Below are 21727 nucleotides of genomic sequence, written 5' to 3'. Positions count from 1 at the left end.
TGTATTTTAAGATTAACCTCTTAACCTGCACCTCTCATAGTTTTCCGGAACGGACTTGAATGCCACCGTTGTGAACCATTTGATTGCGAACGTTCTTTGATTAAAGTGAAAATTTGATTCAGGATAAAAGTACATGAAAGTGTCGTATGAAAATATTGTAGCGCCATGTAAACCAAGTGAAACAATGCGCTGTTTTTAATGTAGCCAGTGGAACAGATAAAACCGTGTTAGATATAACGCTGTCAAAATAATTTATTTGATACTATGAGTAGAAGTCTTTCAAGGATTGAGGAATTATTATTTATTGTTTAATCTTCAACGGGCCTATGGACGTTTAAAATAAGTAAAGATAAGTTATAGTTCAATTGAAAAAAAACATAGCAAAAACAAGATTTGCATCGCAATTCACTGTGGCCACGGCAAAAGCCGGAGACGTTCCTTGAAGCACTGAGTTGAGATGTCGAAGTCGAAGCAATCCGAGACAGTGTTGAAGACAGCCGACATGCGGAACATAGGGTCTGACCGACCAGCACTGGAACGGGGTTGAGCGAGCCGTAGAGTTTCTCTAGACCTAAGTGTTCGGGATGGTGCAAAGATATCGACTCGATGCAACAAAGGCGATAAGTCGATAGAGCCATTTAGCAATCCAGCGATGAAATAGGACTGTCCATTGCGTCTTCTAACCGAAAGAGGTTCAAGGCCTAGAAGACGGCACCGCGCAGCATACCGACCTGTGCGCCTATTTCTTTTACCGAACGGCAGCGCGGATTTTTAAGAATGTTAGTGCAGCCAATGCAGCTCTAGTGCAGGTCGACATTGGACAATACTGCGTCTATCAGCTCGGGGGGCAATTTGCAACAGCCGCGGTGGAACGTAGCGTCACAATGTGCACAACTGATGATGCAGCCGGTGGCCTCTAGCGGTTCAGCACACGAGAAGCAAATAGCCGCCATCGCGAAATCACGCGTAATCACAGCACAACACTGCTAAGCCGAGCAGGAAAAAACAGCAGGAAACCACAGTTGCGGTGCAACTAAACAATTTGCCAAGATGCAACGATGATGTGAAGCAGTTTAATAGTCCGTAGAATAGGCAACAATGCGATGCGACGCAGAAAACACAAGAAAATTACTGAAAACTCACGGAGCGCGACGGAAGTGCGGCCGAACAGTTAAACGTCAAATGTCACGAATATCTTCATACCCCTTTCCTGGACATTCTGCTTTTAATTTTATTAGTGTGTCATGATGAACTAAAATAAATTAAAAATGTGTCTGACCCTTGCCACATGTACGTCCTGATGCCACAGTAAATAAATATTTTCTGTCAGTCAGTTCACCAGCAGAGGCATTCTTAGCAGTTTTGTTTCAAACCTACGCCAGTGTTATTTCTTCGATAATTCCTATCAATCACGTCCACGTGCATTGAAATTCATCTGAATCTACTGTGGAAGTAGTTATAAAAGCGAAAACACCAGAGTTTTATAATATTGTGCTCTGAGTTTCATTACAGCGCATATTTAATTTTGTCCTAGAAACGAAGTAAGTTTTGTTATAAAAATCCTGAAATTTTATTTATACGAACAACACTGTATCAATAATTATGAGAGTTTGGTAGTAATAGCTGGATCAGGAAGAGTAGAAAGTTGTGAGAAGTAAGTTAAGCTAATAATAATTGTAGAATAAAACAGATTAGATTTGTACATAGAACAAGCAAGTTGAACAATCGCGAACGTTTCGGATATGGTTTTGCGTGGGCTGAATAGTTACAGATGTGTTTGAATTTCCAAAGTGCAAGAGAAAGTGTACAGGTGTCCCCGAGATACGACTGTATTTGGGACCGAAAAAATGTCCCAAAGCAAGGCGTAAGTCGAAAAAGTCGTATGTCGAATATCTATGAATATAAAGTTTATAACCGAATTTGAAGAGTTGGAATTTATGATATCGTGTATTTTATTTATAATAATGTTCGATAATGTAATAATTATATTTTAAAAGCCGTTCACAATATAGATATTCAAGATAGGGTAATTGTGGAATCTTTGGAAATGTGTGTATAACGATTATCAGCCCAGCAATTCAAAAAAATACATCATTTTCTTGTCAAATGACAACTTTTAACTGTCAAAATCAAAATCGTCGTATCTGCGAATCGTCGTAACTCGAGGGGGTCGTAACTCGGGGGACACCTGTATTCATTATATTGCCCTATTTATAATTTTTCTATGATTGCCACTCACGCGAGTGGCAACTCACCCGCTACTCATCATTTCCTACCGTGCTCATTCTCACTTGACGAAACTCACTTTCGTCAAGTTTCATTTAACATCCAAGCGAAGCGTCAACGCAAGTTCATCTTTCTTCCGACTCATAACTTTAGTATGAGGCCGTTAGTAAGTAAGTTGTACATAGGGGATCCTGCGGCAAAATAGTTAGGTGGGGCGAAATGATCACCTGCATGCATTGACAACATTTAATATGACTTATAATGATTGAAAAACATCAAATACAATGTTTAAAGCCCACCATGTATGATTCATAACCTAATATTTCAAAATAGGAGAATAAATTAGTAAATAAAATGTTTGTTAAAAACTGTGTTATTTTCACCGTATGGAAATTCAGCTTTCGTAAGAATGTAACACATGATTAGAGAAGAAAAAGAATGTGTATCCAGGCACATCTTAATTATGTATGATGTACGTAAATAAAGTAGTGATTTGAATTCAATGTAAAGTTTTAAAGTTAAATTTTTTTAAATGTTTCACTTGGACCAAACAGGTCGTTCCAGCTTGGAGTAAAATAGTCGGTTTGTTTTGACAACAGAAACATGATAAGGCTGATAAGGCTGATGAGTATAAGATAAGGTCAATACAATATACTAGCTTTACAAGAATAAAACTGTGATACATTTATACTCTAGCAACAAGAAAAATTACTGACGGCGCGTTCAATTATTGAAATCTGTTAGTACTTTACTAATATATTTAATAAAAAAATGTAAAACTAAACTTAAATCTCTACTCTCATATTACTACCAAGATGCAAGAGCTTTTACCAAAGCTTAAAGTTCAATGGTGTGGTTCATATTGTCCCTTTGTTTTGATTTGTTTTAACATTTCGTATGAGATCATTTTGGCTCATAACAAGATCATTTTACCCCGCACAAAACATTTTCTAGACTTTTGATTTTTGAAATTCAATAAATATACCTATATATAAACATATATATATATATATATGTTTATATGTTATAACATATATGTTATAACATATATGTTTTATAGTTATAACATATATGTTTATATGTTATAACTATAAATATGTTTATATGTTATATATATATACCAGATCCAATTGACTCCCAGATTGATTTTCAATACCACTCAACTGAAATAATCCGGTACTATGCAACCCATCAACGAAATCGGCATTAGCCACGGAATTGCATAAAGGTGTATAATGCATGACATAATAACATGGAGAGCAATCGGTGGCTTCTGATGTATTAGTCAGCTCCCATCTGATATCAGGTTTATTGAAATCTCCGAATACGTATAATTAATCGCTCTCTTTAATGCGGCTTGAAATTTCACGTACACTATCATGTAAAGCGTTCATCACTGCGGCGTCATTCGCATGACTAGGCGGAATGTAAACAACGCCGATGTAAACAGAGACACCTGGCAGCAATGTTTTGATCCAAGTTGTTCCAGTATGGTATTAGGCGATGCGATTTCACATGTCGGTATAGAAGAGGAACATGCACTTAAAACACCCCCACCGCGTGAGAGGGCACTGTTGGAAAGATTGCTAACGCACCTGTAGATATGATAATGATCGTCAGTGAAGTGCGAAGAAGGTATGGACTGAGTAAGCCAAGTCTCAGTGAGAATGATAAAATCATATTCTGAGTCTAATAGCGCCAGGCAAAGATTTGTAGTTTTCGTTCGTAGACCACGTACATTTTGGTAGTAGATAGAGAGACTAGGATGAGCTGAGCGAGGTGCATCGCCGGATGCAGTGCTAGATTGCTATTCGTCCGACGGCCCAGCGTCAGCAAATTCATCGGTCCGTTTAGCGTTTCCGCGCTTCGGTCTTTTTTTAGGATCGAATTTGTATCAGTTATACTGCGGTATTATCCGCCCGGTACTCGAATACGCCTGTGTTGGCTGGAAGCCCTCAACCCAAAGACTTTCTGAGAGAATGGAATCGATACAGCGTCGCTTATCCCGATACGCAACACGCTTGTTACCTTGGCCACCTGGTAGTCAGTTACCACCTTATGAAACGCGACTTCAGCTTCTCGGACTGCAACCGCTCCACATCAGACGCCGTACCGCGCAACAACTGTTTGTGGCTGGTTTACTGCAAAGTAACATCGACTGTTCATCCCTGCTCCAGCAGTTAAACTTTTACGCGCCTGCTGTTCAGCTTCGTTCTCGTCCATTACTTGCCCTGAACTGTAGTCGAACTGGATATGGATCTAGAGACCCCCTCAACTCTATGATTAGGGTGTTTAATGAAGTTCGTCAGTTGTTTGATTTTGGATCCTCAGTGCAATCCTTTAAAAACAGCCTTACAAACGAATTATTAAGATGATCTTTCAACTTATCATAAACTAATATTAGACTTAAGAACATTCACACGGATCCATTGTTATCCATTGAACGAGTAATAAACAATTAAACAATAAACAATTAAACAATAAAATGCAATCGTTTCTGATCTCCTAATGCTTATCACTAAGATTGTGTACTATCCATCTGATCGCAAGTACAGCCCCCAAACACTGAGTGGCCAAACAGCGGGTGTATTAACTAACATAGTAAATAGATGGGCAAACGTAGCCCAAATTCATTTCGCTTACTCGACAATGCATATGCTGCACCTGTTTGGCACGTGGCGAAGCCGCCAAGTGCGTCACTTCGTAACTACAACGCTGCTGGGATCATTCTTGTCACCTAAGCCAAGTTGGAGTAATCCGGCAATCGGTCCGACCCAGACACTGTCCGGCATGCCCGGAATGATGTGAGAAGGGCTCTACACGGAAGTACGTCGTGGCGAACGGCCACCGTCGCCGTCATCATCCCCGCGAACAGCGTGAGACTATACGAGCAAGGATGGCGAGACTTCAGCAACGGCATCGCCAGAACCGTCAGGAAAAGCGAAAGAGATTGATGGAGCAGACACTGACAGCGGGGAGTCTGGCCATTCTTAGCTGGATATCCCTTCCCATATCGTGTACGACGGTTTGTCCGTAGAAGAGGAAATGGCAGCTGTACAAGCGAATGCGGCCTCCCGCTAGTCAACTTTTAAGGAGTCAAAAGGATACGCTCCAACGAGCTCGAACAATTTTTCTCTCTAGACCTTTCGAGGGGCTTAGGAAAAAGGACAAGAAAAGAATTAGGAAAAAATAAAAATCTGAAGTAACAAACAAGCTTTTTGTAAAACAAAGATACACCAGCCTTGACCTCACCGTTCACAACACCGTACCTCTCACATTTTGCTGGTGCTAGCCAATCGTTAGATTTCCCAGCTCTATCCGATACAGACAGAGCTGTAACAGTCCGTCTACAACTAGTAAAATTCAATCCTTTCGGTGCCCCAGGAGCGGACTGGATTTGGCTTATTACTACGCTAAAGTGCTGCGGGATACATTTCGTGCTCGTAACCCGCTGCGCAAAGCGACGGAAGAAATCATGGCGTTCGGAGAATTTTCTCATGCCTTCTTTTTCCCTCCAACGGCAAATTTGTCAAGTAGCTCGTCGAGCTACCCGTCCCTGGCTCCGCCTTATACCCCTCGCCTGAGCGCGCTGTCGAAGGCTCGGATGTGTTGGTGCGCCAGACGGCCAATCGCTGTCAACCGTCGTCCGTGCTTTTTCCCACCATAGCGCTATCTCTTTCTCGCGTGTGCTCAATGCTCGCGAGCTGTTGTGGCGCTTAAAAAACCCGTTAACAAACCTTGCGGCGAAGAAGTTGCATTTTTACAAATCAAACCAAAAAAGCGCAATGAGTTGAAAAGCTGCAATGTAAAAATGACTACGAAATCGCTAGCTCATGCTGGAGGGTTTGCTGTGCAACGCGCAGAACCTTAATTCGCATTAACACGTTCAGCTCTTAGCTGATTTTCATCAGCTTTCCGTTCCACCAGCATCTAGAACGCAAGCTGAATGTAAAACCGGCATACTGGAAAGTTCACTGGCAGTCCCTGGGGCCTGCCATCGAACTGAACGTGTTAAGCAATAAGCATAACTTTGTTACACTGAGCTTTTGATTTCGTATGGTGTAGATTACACAGATATGCTGAGCCGTCTGCGCATCGGTGTTAGTGTGCGTGTGTGTGTGCAACACTTTCGCCAAATGTGTTTTCTTCCGGAATGTTATGATCCATCGGAAAGGAAGGTGTTCATGAAAGGCGGAAAGACGAGTTATACTTAAATTGCCGGCGGAGGGGGGGGGGGGGGGGCTATGGGACCCCTACGATCATCGGTCACAGGCCCTGAAATTGTTGCCGGCATGGGGAGGGGAAGGGGAAGGGGGTGCAAATGTTTCTCCAGCCACGGGACCACAACGACCATCTTTCCGGGGACCCTTGTCGCTAGTATTCTGTCCAATTGTAGACATACGGCATACTACAGACTAGAGATCTTCGGCGACCGCCTAGTCCGCCTATCGTTAGATCCGCCGCTAGTTCATGACGGTGTTTTTTTATTGTGGAGGTACATCTTTCCCCTGCCTGCAGCGTATGTATCGGGCAGGAGACAGTGTGGCAGTATGCAAGTGGCCCGCTGGATAGGAGCGGTCCCGCAGCACCGCCATCATTCCACACATCTTATGTAACAGCATGCCCGTCATGGGTTTAACCGCGTATGAACCGTCCGCCGTAGCAAGGGCTGACTATCCGGCTACGTGGTATTCAAGTCCTGAAAAAGCCGGCATGATCGCGTAGGCTGTAATGCCAATAATAATAATAATAACAATAATAATAATATGAAGAAGAAGAACTTAGCATAACAGTCCACATCCGACAAATGCACGGAATGCGCGCGATCTTATCGAGCCGAACCCATTCCAAAGCAGTGCCGGTCGCCCGGCGTCATGATACCGACTCCAAGCCAACAAGCCGCCAGATTCTGGACGGACAGGTGCAGCACCATACGCGCACCGTAATAAACAAATCCAGAATCCTCTCTTGTATGGATTCAATTAATGTTTTGTTTCCACTTGCGTCCGCTAGCTGAATTGGAAAGAAATGTGCTACATATCACATGCACGTTTACTTCGATCGTGTGTCTTTTTAATAGCCCCAACATCAGAGCCGGTCGCAAAGATGGTGGTGCAAATCCAATGGTTTTGTTATCTCTCAGGTAGCGAGATCGAAAATGCATGGACTTTGTAGCCGCAGCGGATGGAAAATGTACGCATCAGATTCAAACAGTTTTGGTTTCCACACGCACGCACACACACACGTATGCCTCCACCCCCCGAACGCGCGCACACGAGAACGCACCCACAAACACGCGCACGAGCGAGTACGGCTACTTTATCGGAAGAAAGGCTGATTCAGCTATCTTGTAGCGCATCCTCATCCAAAGCGCCGGGCGGGGAGGGGGGTCACGTCATGGTAGAGTGGACGGTCACTTTCCCCGTGCTGTGTGTGTGCGTGTCGAAACTCGAAAACTGGAGACAGATTTCGGCACATTAAAAAATATAATTTTATTGCCACTATACATTGAGCTACATGATGGTTAGAAGGTCGCTGAAGCATCAAACATGTTGCAATAAAAAAAATTAGATAAGTGTTAGACGTTCTCCTACACTTGTTTTAAAACGGCTTCGTCACTCTCGATTGGCACGGGCATCGAATGGTCTCATCAGCAACGGCATGAAATAAAATAAACCATCAATACACCGATAACACTTTAAATTCCAAACCCGCTCCTCCCGCATCGTCTCAAGGTCACACACAAATTAATAAATGCTAACACCCACCAATTACAATACACAACCGCAATGTACATATAAGCATCAACGCATACACCACAACACCCAATCAGCGGGCGCCTCTATTTCATGAAATCCTGAACAGGTCCATTTTGCCCCGCTTTCCCTTACTTCTTGTCGGTTTGCTAGCATCGGTTTGAATTCGGCACATGTCGGTCAGCCACATGTTTTCTTTAATATATTTTTGAGCGCCAAGTTAAAACATGATTAATAAATGCTTTTCTTTGTCAATCATTTGAGGCTTACTAGTCTATAAGTAAAAGTTATATGCTGGTAATACTTACGTATTTAGCTAAAATAGTGTACACTTCATTTACGATACAAGTAACCATCCACATAACTGGTTCAAGTGAAACTGACTGCAAATTCACCACAGTAGCCGCAAGATAGTAAAACATTGTGATTATCTAACAGTAAACAATTTATTTCCCTTTTTTTAAACCTTAGGTGTGCTGATAACGATAGAATGAGGTCAAACAAATAATCACAGAATGGATGCTTCTGCGGTTTTCTACTTTTGGTAATGAGAATGTGTAAAATTCGTTCTGATATAAAAATAATTAATGAATATTTTAAATTTCTGCAGTTTTTTTATACTTAAGTTATATTATATATATTATATTATATAATATATATATATATATATATATATATATATATATATATATATATATATATATATATATATATATATATAATCACAGAATGGATGCTTCTGCGGTTTTATTTTCTGCAGTTTTTTATATATAAATTATATTATATATTATATTATATCTATTATATATATATATATATATATATATATATATATATATATATATATATATATATATATATAGATTTATATATACATATATATATATATATATATATATATATATATATATATATATATATATATATATATATATATTATATATATAAAATATAATATAGAAATATAATTTATATATAAAAAAAACTGCAGAAAATTAATTTATTCATTCATTATTTTCGTATCAGAACGAATTTTACACATTCTCATTACCAAAAGTAGAAAACCGCAGAAGCATCCATTCTGTGATTATTTTTGACCTCATTCTATCGTTATCAGCACACCTAAGGTTTAAAAAAAGGGAAATAAATTGTTTACTGTTAGATAATCACAATGTTTTACTATCTTGCGGCTACTGTGGTGAATTTGCAGTCAGTTTGCAGTCACTTGAACCAGTTATGTGGATGGTTACTTGTATCGTAAATGAAGTGTACACTATTTTAGCTAAATACGTAAGTATTACCAGCATATAACTTTTACTTATAGACTAGTAAGCCTCAAATGATTGACAAAGAAAAGCATTTATTAATCATGTTTTAACTTGGCGCTCAAAAATATATTAAAGAAAACATGTGGCTGACCGACATGTGCCGAATTCAAACCGATGCTAGCAAACGGACAAGAAGTAAAGGAAAGCGGGGCAAAATGGACCTGTTCAGGATTTCATGAAATAGAGGCGCCCGCTGATTGGGTGTTGTGGTGTATGCGTTGATGCTTATATGTACATTGCGGTTGTGTATTGTAATTGGTGGGTGTTAGCATTTATTAATTTGTGTGTGACCTTGAGACGATGCGGGAGGAGCGGGTTTGGAATTTAAAGTGTTATCGGTGTATTGATGGTTTATTTTATTTCGTGCCGCTGCTGATGAGACCATTCGATGCCCGTGCCAATCGAGAGTGACGAAGCCGTTTTAAAACAAGTGTAGGAGAACGTCTAACACTTATCTAATTTTTTTTATTGCAACATGTTTGATGCTTCAGCGACCTTCTAACCATCATGTAGCTCAATGTATAGTGGCAATAAAATTATATTTTTTAATGTGCCGAAATCTGTCTCCAGTTTTCGAGTTTCGACACGCACACACACAGCACGGGGAAAGTGACCGTCCACTCTACCATGACGTGACCCCCCTCCCCGCCCGGCGCTTTGGATGAGGATGCGCTACAAGATAGCTGAATCAGCCTTTCTTCCGATAAAGTAGCCGTACTCGCTCGTGCGCGTGTTTGTGGGTGCGTTCTCGTGTGCGCGCGTTCGGGGGTGGAGGCATACGTGTGTGTGTGCGTGCGTGTGGAAACCAAAACTGTTTGAATCTGATGCGTACATTTTCCATCCGCTGCGGCTACAAAGTCCATGCATTTTCGATCTCGCTACCTGAGAGATAACACAACCATTGGATTTGCACTAGACATGGGCAAGAAGAGCGTGAATCATAAGGTTCGCTCGCTCCCATTAGTGAGCGGCCGCTCGCCGCTCTTCATTTTAGAAAAATATGATTCGCCCGCTCGCATAAAAAAATATAAAAAAACTCGTTTGAAACTAGTTGCCCTGAGACAAAAATAAATAAAAATTTATAATACTGTCGGACTTATGGAAATAGCTGCTTGTAAAAACAGTAAATATTCTTATTGTAGTTAAGTAAAACTAAAACTCAAATTAACATAAAAAAAAAAAAAACATCACAAGCAACTGTCGTCGACCCACACTGCCTATTCACAATACTCGTATAAAACTTCGTAGAGCTTGAGCGCATCGTATGTGCAAAACACACAGAGAAAAACAGCCTGGCTTGCAAGCGCACTGCTTATCCAAAATACGTAGCGAGAAGATCAGGGTAGCTCGCGAGCGCACTGCCTATCCAAAATCCATGCATAAAAAACAGCCTAGCTCGCGAGCGCACTGCCTATCCAAAATCCATGCAGAAAAAACAGCCTTGCTCGCGAGCGCACTGCCTATCCAAAATCCATGCAGAAAAAACAGCCTAGCTCGCGAGCGCCCTGCCCATCCAAAATACGTAGCGAGAAGATCAGGGTAGCTCGCGAGCGCACTGCCTATCCAAAATCCATGCATAAAAAACAGCCTTGCTCGCGAGCGCACTGCCTATCCAAAATCCATGCAGAAAAAACAGCCTAGCTCGTGAGCGCCCTGCCCATCCCTACGTATTTTGTCCAGGCAGCGCGCTCGCGAGCTAGCTTAATCCTCTCACTATGCATGTTGGCGCTCGCGAGCTAGGCTGTTTTTTATGAATGGATTTTGGACCAACAGGTCGCTCATGAGCTACCCTGATCTTCTCGCTACGTATTTTGGATGGGCAGGGCGCTCACGAGCTAGGCTGTTTTTTATGCATGGATTTTGGATAGGCAGTGCGCTCGCGAGCTTGGCTGTTTTTTTATGCATGGATTTTAAGCATCCAGGCCGCTCGCGAGTTACCCTGATCTTCTCGCTACATATTTTTGATAGACAGTGCGATAGCGTGCTAGGTTGTAGAGCCGCTGATAAACAGCTGATTTAAAAAAGCAAGGTATATTTCGACGTACACAAAATGGATTTATAGTAGTTATAATAATTATCACCTAACCTGAATTGTTTCGCTGCGTTCGCTGTAGGAAACCAGTTATTACGATAAATAATATAAGTTGTTTTGTAATAAAAAAAGGGTTTTAATTGCCTCACGCTATGTTTTTTTTTATACAGGAGGACGGCTTTGCCTTATTGCTTAAATACTCACTATTATAATGATTTTTGTAACATTCGTTCACAGAGTGACATTTTGTTTTTTCTTCCTGCCTGATTATAGCCATTGTCTAAAAAGCTCATTATTTCGTTTATGAACAAATGCCACGGATGAAAAAAATGAGGAGCACAATTAATAAGATGAAAACTCATTAGTGGTTGTTGTGCTCCCATCGAAGATGTAAAATATGTGTATTTTGTGTATTGATTTTTTCTCACCATTAACTATATACTCTATTATTCGAGAACAATCTGCATTCATTAAGCAATACCTCACGAAAGATATTACCTATATATCCTGTCCAATTGCTAATATATGACTAGCGCGAGCGGACGAATCACCGCTCGCTCGTGATTCGCAGTAAGCAAAAGAGCCAGCTCGCTCGAATCGTCGCAAAGAATCATTTTGCCCATGTCTAATTTGCACCACCATCTTTGCGACCGGCTCTGATGTTGGGGCTATTAAAAAGACACACGATCGAAGTAAACGTGCATGTGATATGTAGCACATTTCTTTCCAATTCAGCTAGCGGACGCAAGTGGAAACAAAGCATTAATTGAATCCATACAAGAGAGGATTCTGGATTTGTTTATTACGGTGCGCGTATGGTGCTGCACCTGTCCGTCCAGAATCTGGCGGCTTGTTGGCTTGGAGTCGGTATCATGACGCCGGGCGACCGGCACTGCTTTGGAATGGGTTCGGCTCGATAAGATCGCGCGCATTCCGTGCATTTGTCGGATGTGGACTGTTATGCTAAGTTCTTCTTCTTCATATTATTATTATTGTTATTATTATTATTATTGGCATTACAGCCTACGTGATCATGCCGGCTTTTTCAGGACTTGAATACCACGTAGCCAGATAGTCAGCCCTTGCTACGGCGGACGGTTCATACGCGGTTAAACCCATGACGGACATGCTGTTACATAAGATGTGTGGAATGATGGCGGTGCTGCGGGACCGCTCCTATCCAGCGGGCCACTTACATACTGCCACACTGTCTCCTGCCCGATACATACGCTGCAGGCAGGGGAAAGATGTACCTCCACAATAAAAAAACACTGTCATGAACTAGCGGCGGATCTAACGATAGGCGGACTAGGCGGTCACCGAAGATCTCTAGTCTGTAGTATGCCGTATGTCTACAATTGGACAGAATACTAGCGACAAGGGTCCCCGGAAAGATGGTCGTTGTGGCCCCGTGGCTGGAGAAACATTTGCACCCCCTTCCCCTTCCCCTCCCCATGCCGGCAACAATTTCAGGGCCTGTGACCGATGATCGTAGGGGTCCCATAGCCACCCCCCCCCCCTCCGCCGGCAATTTAAGTATAACTCGTCTTTCCGCCTTTCATGAACACCTTCCTTTCCGATGGATCATAACATTCCGGAAGAAAACACATTTGGCGAAAGTGTTGCACACACACGCACACTAACACCGATGCGCAGACGGCTCAGCATATCTGTGTAATCTACACCATACGAAATCAAAAGCTCAGTGTAACAAAGTTATGCTTATTGCTTAACACGTTCAGTTCGATGGCAGGCCCCAGGGACTGCCAGTGAACTTTCCAGTATGCCGGTTTTACATTCAGCTTGCGTTCTAGATGCTGGTGGAACGGAAAGCTGATGAAAATCAGCTAAGAGCTGAACGTGTTAATGCGAATTAAGGTTCTGCGCGTTGCACAGCAAACCCTCCAGCATGTGCTAGCGATTTCGTAGTCATTTTTACATTGCAGCTTTTCAACTCATTGCGCTTTTTTGGTTTGATTTGTAAAAATGCAACTTCTTCGCCGCAAGGTTTGTTAACGGGTTTTTTAAGCGCCACAACAGCTCGCGAGCATTGAGCACACGCGAGAAAGAGATAGCGCTATGGTGGGAAAAAGCACGGACGACGGTTGACAGCGATTGGCCGTCTGGCGCACCAACACATCCGAGCCTTCGACAGCGCGCTCAGGCGAGGGGTATGAGGCGGAGCCAGGGACGGGTAGCTCGACGAGCTGCTTGACAAATTTGCCGTTGGAGGGAAAAAGAAGGCATGAGAAAATTCTCCGAACGCCATGATTTCTTCCGTCGCTTTGCGCAGCGGGTTACGAGCACGAAATGTATCCCGCAGCACTTTAGCGTAGTAATAAGCCAAATCCAGTCCGCTCCTGGGGCACCGAAAGGATTGAATTTTACTAGTTGTAGACGGACTGTTACAGCTCTGTCTGTATCGGATAGAGCTGGGAAATCTAACGATTGGCTAGCACCAGCAAAATGTGAGAGGTACGGTGTTGTGAATGGTGAGGTCAAGGCTGGTGTATCTTTGTTTTACAAAAAGCTTGTTTGTTACTTCAGATTTTTATTTTTTCCTAATTCTTTTCTTGTCCTTTTTCCTAAGCCCCTCGAAAGGTCTAGAGAGAAAAATTGTTCGAGCTCGTTGGAGCGTATCCTTTTGACTCCTTAAAAAGTTGACTAGCGGGAGGCCGCATTCGCTTGTACAGCTGCCATTTCCTCTTCTACGGACAAACCGTCGTACACGATATGGGAAGGGATATCCAGCTAAGGATGGCCAGACTCCCCGCTGTCAGTGTCTGCTCCATCAATCTCTTTCGCTTTTCCTGACGGTTCTGGCGATGCCGTTGCTGAAGTCTCGCCATCCTTGCTCGTATAGTCTCACGGTGTTCGCGGGGATGATGACGGCGACGGTGGCCGTTCGCCACGACGTACTTCCGTGTAGAGCCCTTCTCACATCATTCCGGGCATGCCGGACAGTGTCTGGGTCGGACCGATTGCCGGATTACTCCAACTTGGCTTAGGTGACAAGAATGATCCCAGCAGCGTTGTAGTTACGAAGTGACGCACTTGGCGGCTTCGCCACGTGCCAAACAGGTGCAGCATATGCATTGTCGAGTAAGCGAAATGAATTTGGGCTACGTTTGCCCATCTATTTACTATGTTAGTTAATACACCCGCTGTTTGGCCACTCAGTGTTTGGGGGCTGTACTTGCGATCAGATGGATAGTACACAATCTTAGTGATAAGCATTAGGAGATCAGAAACGATTGCATTTTATTGTTTAATTGTTTATTGTTTAATTGTTTATTACTCGTTCAATGGATAACAATGGATCCGTGTGAATGTTCTTAAGTCTAATATTAGTTTATGATAAGTTGAAAGATCATCTTAATAATTCGTTTGTAAGGCTGTTTTTAAAGGATTGCACTGAGGATCCAAAATCAAACAACTGACGAACTTCATTAAACACCCTAATCATAGAGTTGAGGGGGTCTCTAGATCCATATCCAGTTCGACTACAGTTCAGGGCAAGTAATGGACGAGAACGAAGCTGAACAGCAGGCGAGTAAAAGTTTAACTGCTGGAGCAGGGATGAACAGTCGATGTTACTTTGCAGTAAACCAGCCACAAACAGTTGTTGCGCGGTACGGCGTCTGATGTGGAGCGGTTGCAGTCCGAGAAGCTGAAGTCGCGTTTCATAAGGTGGTAACTGACTACCAGGTGGCCAAGGTAACAAGCGTGTTGCGTATCGGGATAAGCGACGCTGTATCGATTCCATTCTCTCAGAAAGTCTTTGGGTTGAGGGCTTCCAGCCAACACAGGCGTATTCGAGTACCGGGCGGATAATACCGCAGTATAACTGATACAAATTCGATCCTAAAAAAAGACCGAAGCGCGGAAACGCTAAACGGACCGATGAATTTGCTGACGCTGGGCCGTCGGACGAATAGCAATCTAGCACTGCATCCGGCGATGCACCTCGCTCAGCTCATCCTAGTCTCTCTATCTCCTACCAAAATGTACGTGGTCTACGAACGAAAACTACAAATCTTTGCCTGGCGCTATTAGAATCAGAATATGATTTTATCATTCTCACTGAGACTTGGCTTACTCAGTCCATACCTTCTTCGCACTTCACTGACGATCATTATCATATCTACATGTGCGAAAGGAATCATTCCAACAGTGCCCTCTCACGCGGTGGGGGTGTTTTAATTGGATTCGGAGATTTCAATAAACCAATAAACCATTAGATATCAATAAACCATAAGATATCAGATGGAAGTTGACTAATACATCAGAATCCACCGATTGCTCTCCATGTTATTATGTCATGCATTATGCACCTTTATGCAATTCCGTGGCTAATACCGATATCGTTGATGGGTTGCATAGTACCGGATTATTTCAGTTGAGTGGTATTGCAAATCAATCTGGGCGTCAATTGTATCTAGTCTTCGCAAACCTTGCCGCAACCAATATTTTGTGCGATTCAATCACACCTCTGCACTCTGTGAATGATACTTCGGCTCTAGAGAACTCCTTCACAAACGTAACACACTGTAGTATTCCACTTCTCAGTGAGGATTTTCATCATCCTTCATTGGATATGATGATTTATTATCCCGTACAACTATCCCACACCACCAACAGTCACACTCGCAGTACAGTCAATAGAAATTTCTTCAAAACGAATGTGGAACGTATGAATGCTTTTATTGTGTCGTTTGACCGCAATTTTGACTGCTCCAACTTTGCCACTATCGACGAAGCCACCGATATCTTTAGCGTTTTTATGCGCTCAGCGATTAATTCCTGCGTTCCTGTTGCTCAACGAAAGTCTGGCCCCGATTGGTGTAATGCATCTTTAAGACGGTTGAAAAAAATAAAATCAAAAGCCTACGCAGATTACATCAGAACGAGATCATCACTGCATAGGAGAATTTGTTTTCCATGCACTGAACAATTATCGTCGACAAAATCGTGTGCTCTACCGCTCCTTCATTCACCGCACTGAAAGGCAGCTGTTTTCTAAGCCAACACGGTTCTGGAGCTTCTGGAACAAACGGCGCAATATAAGTAGTATCCCTCCGTCAATGAGCTACAATGGCGAAACTAGTATCGATACATCCGATATTTGCAACACTTACGCCAATCGTTTCGCTGATGCATTCACCCTTCCTGTTCACAACTTTAACACACTAGCTGAGGCCACTCGCAATACTCCATCGAATGCTATCGAGTTTATTAGACCCACAATTGACGAAGCACTAGTTGCGCGCATACTCAGCGATATAAAACCATCTACATCATCTGGACCTGACAATATTCCCGCATACATTTTGAAGCACTGCCGTCAATCACTCGCACCCATTCTTGCCAAAATATTTAATGATTCCTTTATGCGTGGCACGTATCCTGCGTCCTGGAAACACGCGCGAATGGTTCCTATCCATAAAAAAGGCAGTCGACTTCATGCTTGCAATTATCGTGGCATTGTTTCCCTATGCGCTTGTGCAAAGGTGTTTGAGCTCATTCTATACAATCCGTCACTCACAGCAGTTCAAAACTATATGAGCCCTAGTCAGCATGGATTTCTCCCAAGGAAATCTTCCACCACAAATCTTGCTGATTGTGTTGGTTTCTGCTTCGACCACATGGATCGTGGTACTCAAGTTGATTCAGTATATATCGACTTCAGGGCTGCGTTCGATAGTAACTCTCATGATATTCTACTCTCGAAGCTAAAAAAACTTGGTTCCCTCGACTGGCACATCACCTGGCTGCGTTCATATCTAACTGGTCGTTCGTACTACATAAGCATAGGATCTCATCGTTCTCACTCCTTCACCAGCTCATCCAAGGGAGTAACTTGGGACAGCTGGTGCAGCAGAACCGCCCTCCAAGTGTGTGCTGATAAATGTTAGTGTATATCATTCAGCAGAGCCCGTTACCCTATCTCGTTTACATACACTATGCTCAACACGCTTTTGGCTCGCACGACATGTATCCGTGATCTGGGGGCGCTACTCGATCAGAAGATGTCATTTCGCCCTCTCATTGACAGCGTTGTTGCGAAGGGAAATCAGCTACTCGGTCAATTACGCGGACCTGTAGCGAGTTTACCGATCCCATGTGCGTCAAGTCGATTTTCTGTGCCATCGTAAGGTCGTGCCTGGAGTACTGCTGTCCGATCTGGTGCCCGCTTGGCGTTGGCGACATCAACCGCATTGAAGCCATTCAACGGAGAATCACCAGGTATGCGGTTCGACTCCTTCCATGGCAATCCCACCACGCTCGGCCCTCCTACCATCAGCGGTGTCTGCTTCTCGGACTTGAACCACTCTGCTCTCGACACAAAAACGCCCAATGCCTTTTTATATTCCGGCTCCTTAACGGAGAGATCGATTCTCCGGCATTAGTAGCCAGCATCGATCCCTATTACTAGCCAGCAATTTGTTCGCTCCCTGTCGGATTCTTAGATCTAATTTCCATCTCCGTGTACCGCGTACCCGCAACAACCATAGCCAGGGACACCCCATTATACGTATGTCCCTCGAGTTCAATGAAGTGTTAGATTTGTTCGATTTTAGTATGTCTACTTCAACGTTCAAGGAGAAATTGCGTCTACGTCACATTTAATGTTAGCTTATAACTAGAGGTTTATTTATATGCTCCTTTATTTAATTATAAGGTTGCCGATTACACACGATGGTCCGTCGGTTATATATATAAAATAAATAAATAAATAAATAATTCTTTGATGTAGACTGGGTTTTTGAAATCTCTTGTTATCCGAAACAACATGCCAAGCAATAGATTACCTAGGGTAATCACCTCCTCCGTTTGCTGGTCAAATGACAGCTTTGAATCAAGTATGACTCCGAGATCCTTCATAGCATTAGTGCGTTCTATTGGTAAACCGTTAACTGTGTAGGTGGTGTTCTTAATTTCTCGTGCTCGTGTGAATGAAATGACTCGGCATTTTTTAATGCAGAGGCTCAGGCGGTTTCGATTGCACCATTGGTGAAAAACGAGAAGGTATTGTTGTAGTTCAGAGTGGTCTGTGTCATTCTTTATCGTCATGTAGATTTTAATGTCATCTGCATACATTAAATGATTCGCTGCTGGTACTACATACGATAGGTCGTTGATGAACAGTACGAACAGTAGTAGACCCAGGACCCAGGTGTGGCACACCAGATGATGCAATGAAAGACCTTGAATGGCACCGTGAGAAAGATACAGCATACGATCGATTGACAAGGTACGATTCTAACCAGCATATTAAGTTTCGCCCAAGTCCCAACTTATTCATCTTGGCTAAAAGGATGTTGTGATCGATGCTATCAAAAGCATTCTTTAAATCCATATAAACTGCATCTGTTTGCATCCTGCTATCCATGTTACGGAGACATTGTGATGTAAAGTCAATAATGTTAGTGTTAAGAATGCTTGGCATCATGGCCGCTGACAGCCACCGAGTAACGCAACCTGCGCTCTGACAGATTACCGCGTTTTTGAACTGTCAAACCACAAGCCGAAGCGTTGTGTGAGTGTGTGTTCGCTAGGAGATCGAGAACAGAGCACATGCAGAAAGTTGATAGCAAATAAAACATCGGAAAAACCCATCGAACAGTGCCGCATTAGAGTTGGAATCATTTCGCTTATTTCATTTAACATTTTGGTCCTTCGAACCGTATATCGTTTGAAAATCGTGATCTATGGTGATCTTTCGTGAACATTCGTACGCCTTTGTGAACAGTCGAGCATTATCGTATGCGTTGTTCATAGGTGTTCCTTTCGTTGTATGCGCCTTGTTCGTGTGGAGTTTTATCTTGTTGTTATTATCTATGGTGATAATTAGAAGACAGTTCCTGTTAGAGGATACTTTGTTGAATATCATACAATTGAGTGTGATATTGTGCAAATTCAGCTTACTATCGGGTATGCTGTATTAGACGCGGACAATTTTTAGGAAAAGATACATTGGTGTGCGTGTACGCGTCGTCAGGCTGTACCTGTTTGGAAGTGTTGGTGAGATCTCTTCGCAGCCATTTTGAAGAGCAGCATAGTAAAAAGTATTGTCGGCGCAAATAGCTCAACAAAATGTCGGTCAGGAGAAGTGATGTGTGCAAAACGCCAGCGGAATCCGAGGAATGGAAAATTGCTCCCATTGACATGGAAGAAGCTGGACCGTCATCGGAAATCCCTGCGGGTTTGGATGAAGCAAAGGAAGTGCATGGGCCTATTGATAAAAACCAATGTATACGCAAGCATTTTCTTAACAAATTACAGCGAATCGAAGAAGCATTGAGTGGTACATCGTTGGGTGACACGACGTTTCTGAAGGGATGTGCAAATCGGCTTACCTCACTGGCGTCGGAGTATGAAAAATGGCATCAAACCGTCTTGGAAACGGCCGATATGGAGAATTTTGAGGACGGTGAGGAGGAATATGCACGATTCGAAAAACGTCACTTCAACTTATTGCTACGGATTGAACGTGGTATGTCGATCACTACAAATGTTTCGCAATCTCGTGTAAAGCTTCCCGAATTACGGCTGCCAACGTTTGATGGCTCTCTCGAAGCTTGGCTACCTTTTCGCGATTCTTTTAGTAGCCTGATTGATGCTAATGCAAGCCTGTCAGACGTGGACAAATTGCGGTATTTGAAGGGAGCATTGACAAAGGAAGCAAACAAGCTAATTGCGGACATTGAAATTACTTCGGCTAATTACATAGTGGCATGGGAACTTCTTAAAGCTCGTTATGGAAACAAAAAGCTAGCGGTGAAGCGACATATTGATGCTTTGTTTTTGATACCGGTAATGAAGAAGGATTCGTACGAGTCGCTCATTCACATTCTAGATAGTTTCGAGAGAAGCGTCAACATAACGAAGCAGCTTGGTGTGGCAACAGAGGGTTGGAGTGTGCTTCTAGCGCACATGCTACATTCTCGGCTTGATTCGGCTACTCAAATGCATTGGGAGGCTCACCATCGCAGTACTGACGTTCCAGAGTACCATGAACTTCTAACGTTCTTGAAGAGTCATGCGTTAGTGTTGCAGGCAATGCTGTCTCCAGGCCAAAAGAAAGAACAATATACATCGTCGTGGAAGCAGCGATCGAAGAGTGAGGTGCACGTGGTGAATTCTTCTATGGAGATATGCTCGTTCTGTAAAAAAGGTTCACATTCGCCCTTTAAGTGTGACATGTTTAGTGGCTGGACAGTACAAGAGCGCTATGACAAGGTCAAAGAAAAGAAGCTTTGTATCAACTGTTTGTTGCCTGGGCATATTATGAAGAACTGTTCATCTAGTGTATGCCGAGTTTGCAACAAAAAACATCACACTATGTTGCACAAACCAGTACAAACTAATTCAGCTGAAGCATCTCCTAATGACCAGGAGATAGTGACGCAACCGGATCCACCTGCGGATCAGAACGTGGTCACATACTGTGGCAATGCTTTGTTAACAAATTCGATAGAAACACCATCTACTATCCTATTACCCACAGCTTTGGTGAAAATAGAGTTACCCGACGGATCGTTGCATTGGGCACGCGCTCTATTAGATGGAGGATCGCAGATTAATCTTGTAACTGAGCGTTTGTGTCAACGTTTGCAGGTCATTAAAAAGAGAGAGAACCATCCAATTGGCGGAGTTGGACAAAGCCAGCATGTATCATCGCACTCGACACAGCTTACCATAAAATCTCATTGCACTAGCTTCAAGGCAAATTGGAAATTTCATGTAATGCGTTACATTACTTGGAATTTACCTGCTGAGAAAGTGAACAAAACACGTTACTGTATTCCCAACACTTGTACTCTAGCAGATCCCAAATTCTACGAACCATCATCCATCGATTTATTGATCGGCAGAGAGAGCTATGATGAGCTGATGCTAGAAGGTATTCTTAAACTGGTACCCGAGAAAGTAATGCTACAGAACACCGAGTTAGGTTGGATCGTTTCTGGCAGGGTTGAGCTCGAACGTCGTCCTACATCCTCTATAGTAAATTTGGTTTGTACTAATCAAGACCTAGAAAATCAACTAACTAAATTTTGGGAAATCGAATCTTGTTATACAAATAGCACCATGTCTATTGAAGAAACATCATGTGAGAAGGTTTTCTCTGAAACAACAACGCGTGATGATCAAGGAAGGTTTATTGTAACGCTTCCTACGAAAAAGGATATCGTTCCACAACTCGGAAACTCGTTTGAAATCGCCAAACGTAGATTGAACTCGCTAAATCGTCGTCTTGCATCAAACAAAGACCTTAAGGCTGCTTATATAGCCTTTTTGGAGGAATATGTTCAATTGGGACATATGAAAGAAATCACGGAACAACATACGAACATTGACACACCCATTTATTACTTACC

At 42.7% G+C, this 21727-nt stretch overlaps 1 protein-coding gene across 3 annotated transcripts in view; it reads right to left on the bottom strand.

The window, feature by feature from the left end:
• LOC121603653 (chitooligosaccharidolytic beta-N-acetylglucosaminidase) overlaps positions 1 to 8360 on the bottom strand; it is an 80322-nt gene extending 71962 nt beyond the window's left edge. The window contains exon 1 of one of the 3 annotated variants that reach the window (XR_006006695.1): positions 8291 to 8305. Coding sequence is in view for 1 of the 3 variants with exons in the window: in XM_041932712.1 (XP_041788646.1) it covers positions 8291 to 8344 (54 nt within the window). In the remaining 2 variants the exon portion in view is untranslated. Of the gene's footprint in view, positions 1 to 8290 lie in introns of all 3 variants that reach the window. The other 2 variants (XM_041932712.1, XM_041932711.1) reach the window with 2 other exon arrangements.
• Between the last annotated feature and the right edge of the window lie 13367 nt (positions 8361 to 21727).

The sequence above is a fragment of the Anopheles merus genome, chromosome 2R (genome assembly GCF_017562075.2).
Source record: "Anopheles merus strain MAF chromosome 2R, AmerM5.1, whole genome shotgun sequence".
NCBI classification, from domain to species: Eukaryota; Metazoa; Arthropoda; class Insecta; order Diptera; family Culicidae; genus Anopheles; species Anopheles merus.
Note: the sequence above shows the minus strand (reverse complement) of the source record. Positions and strands in the feature narration are given on the sequence as shown.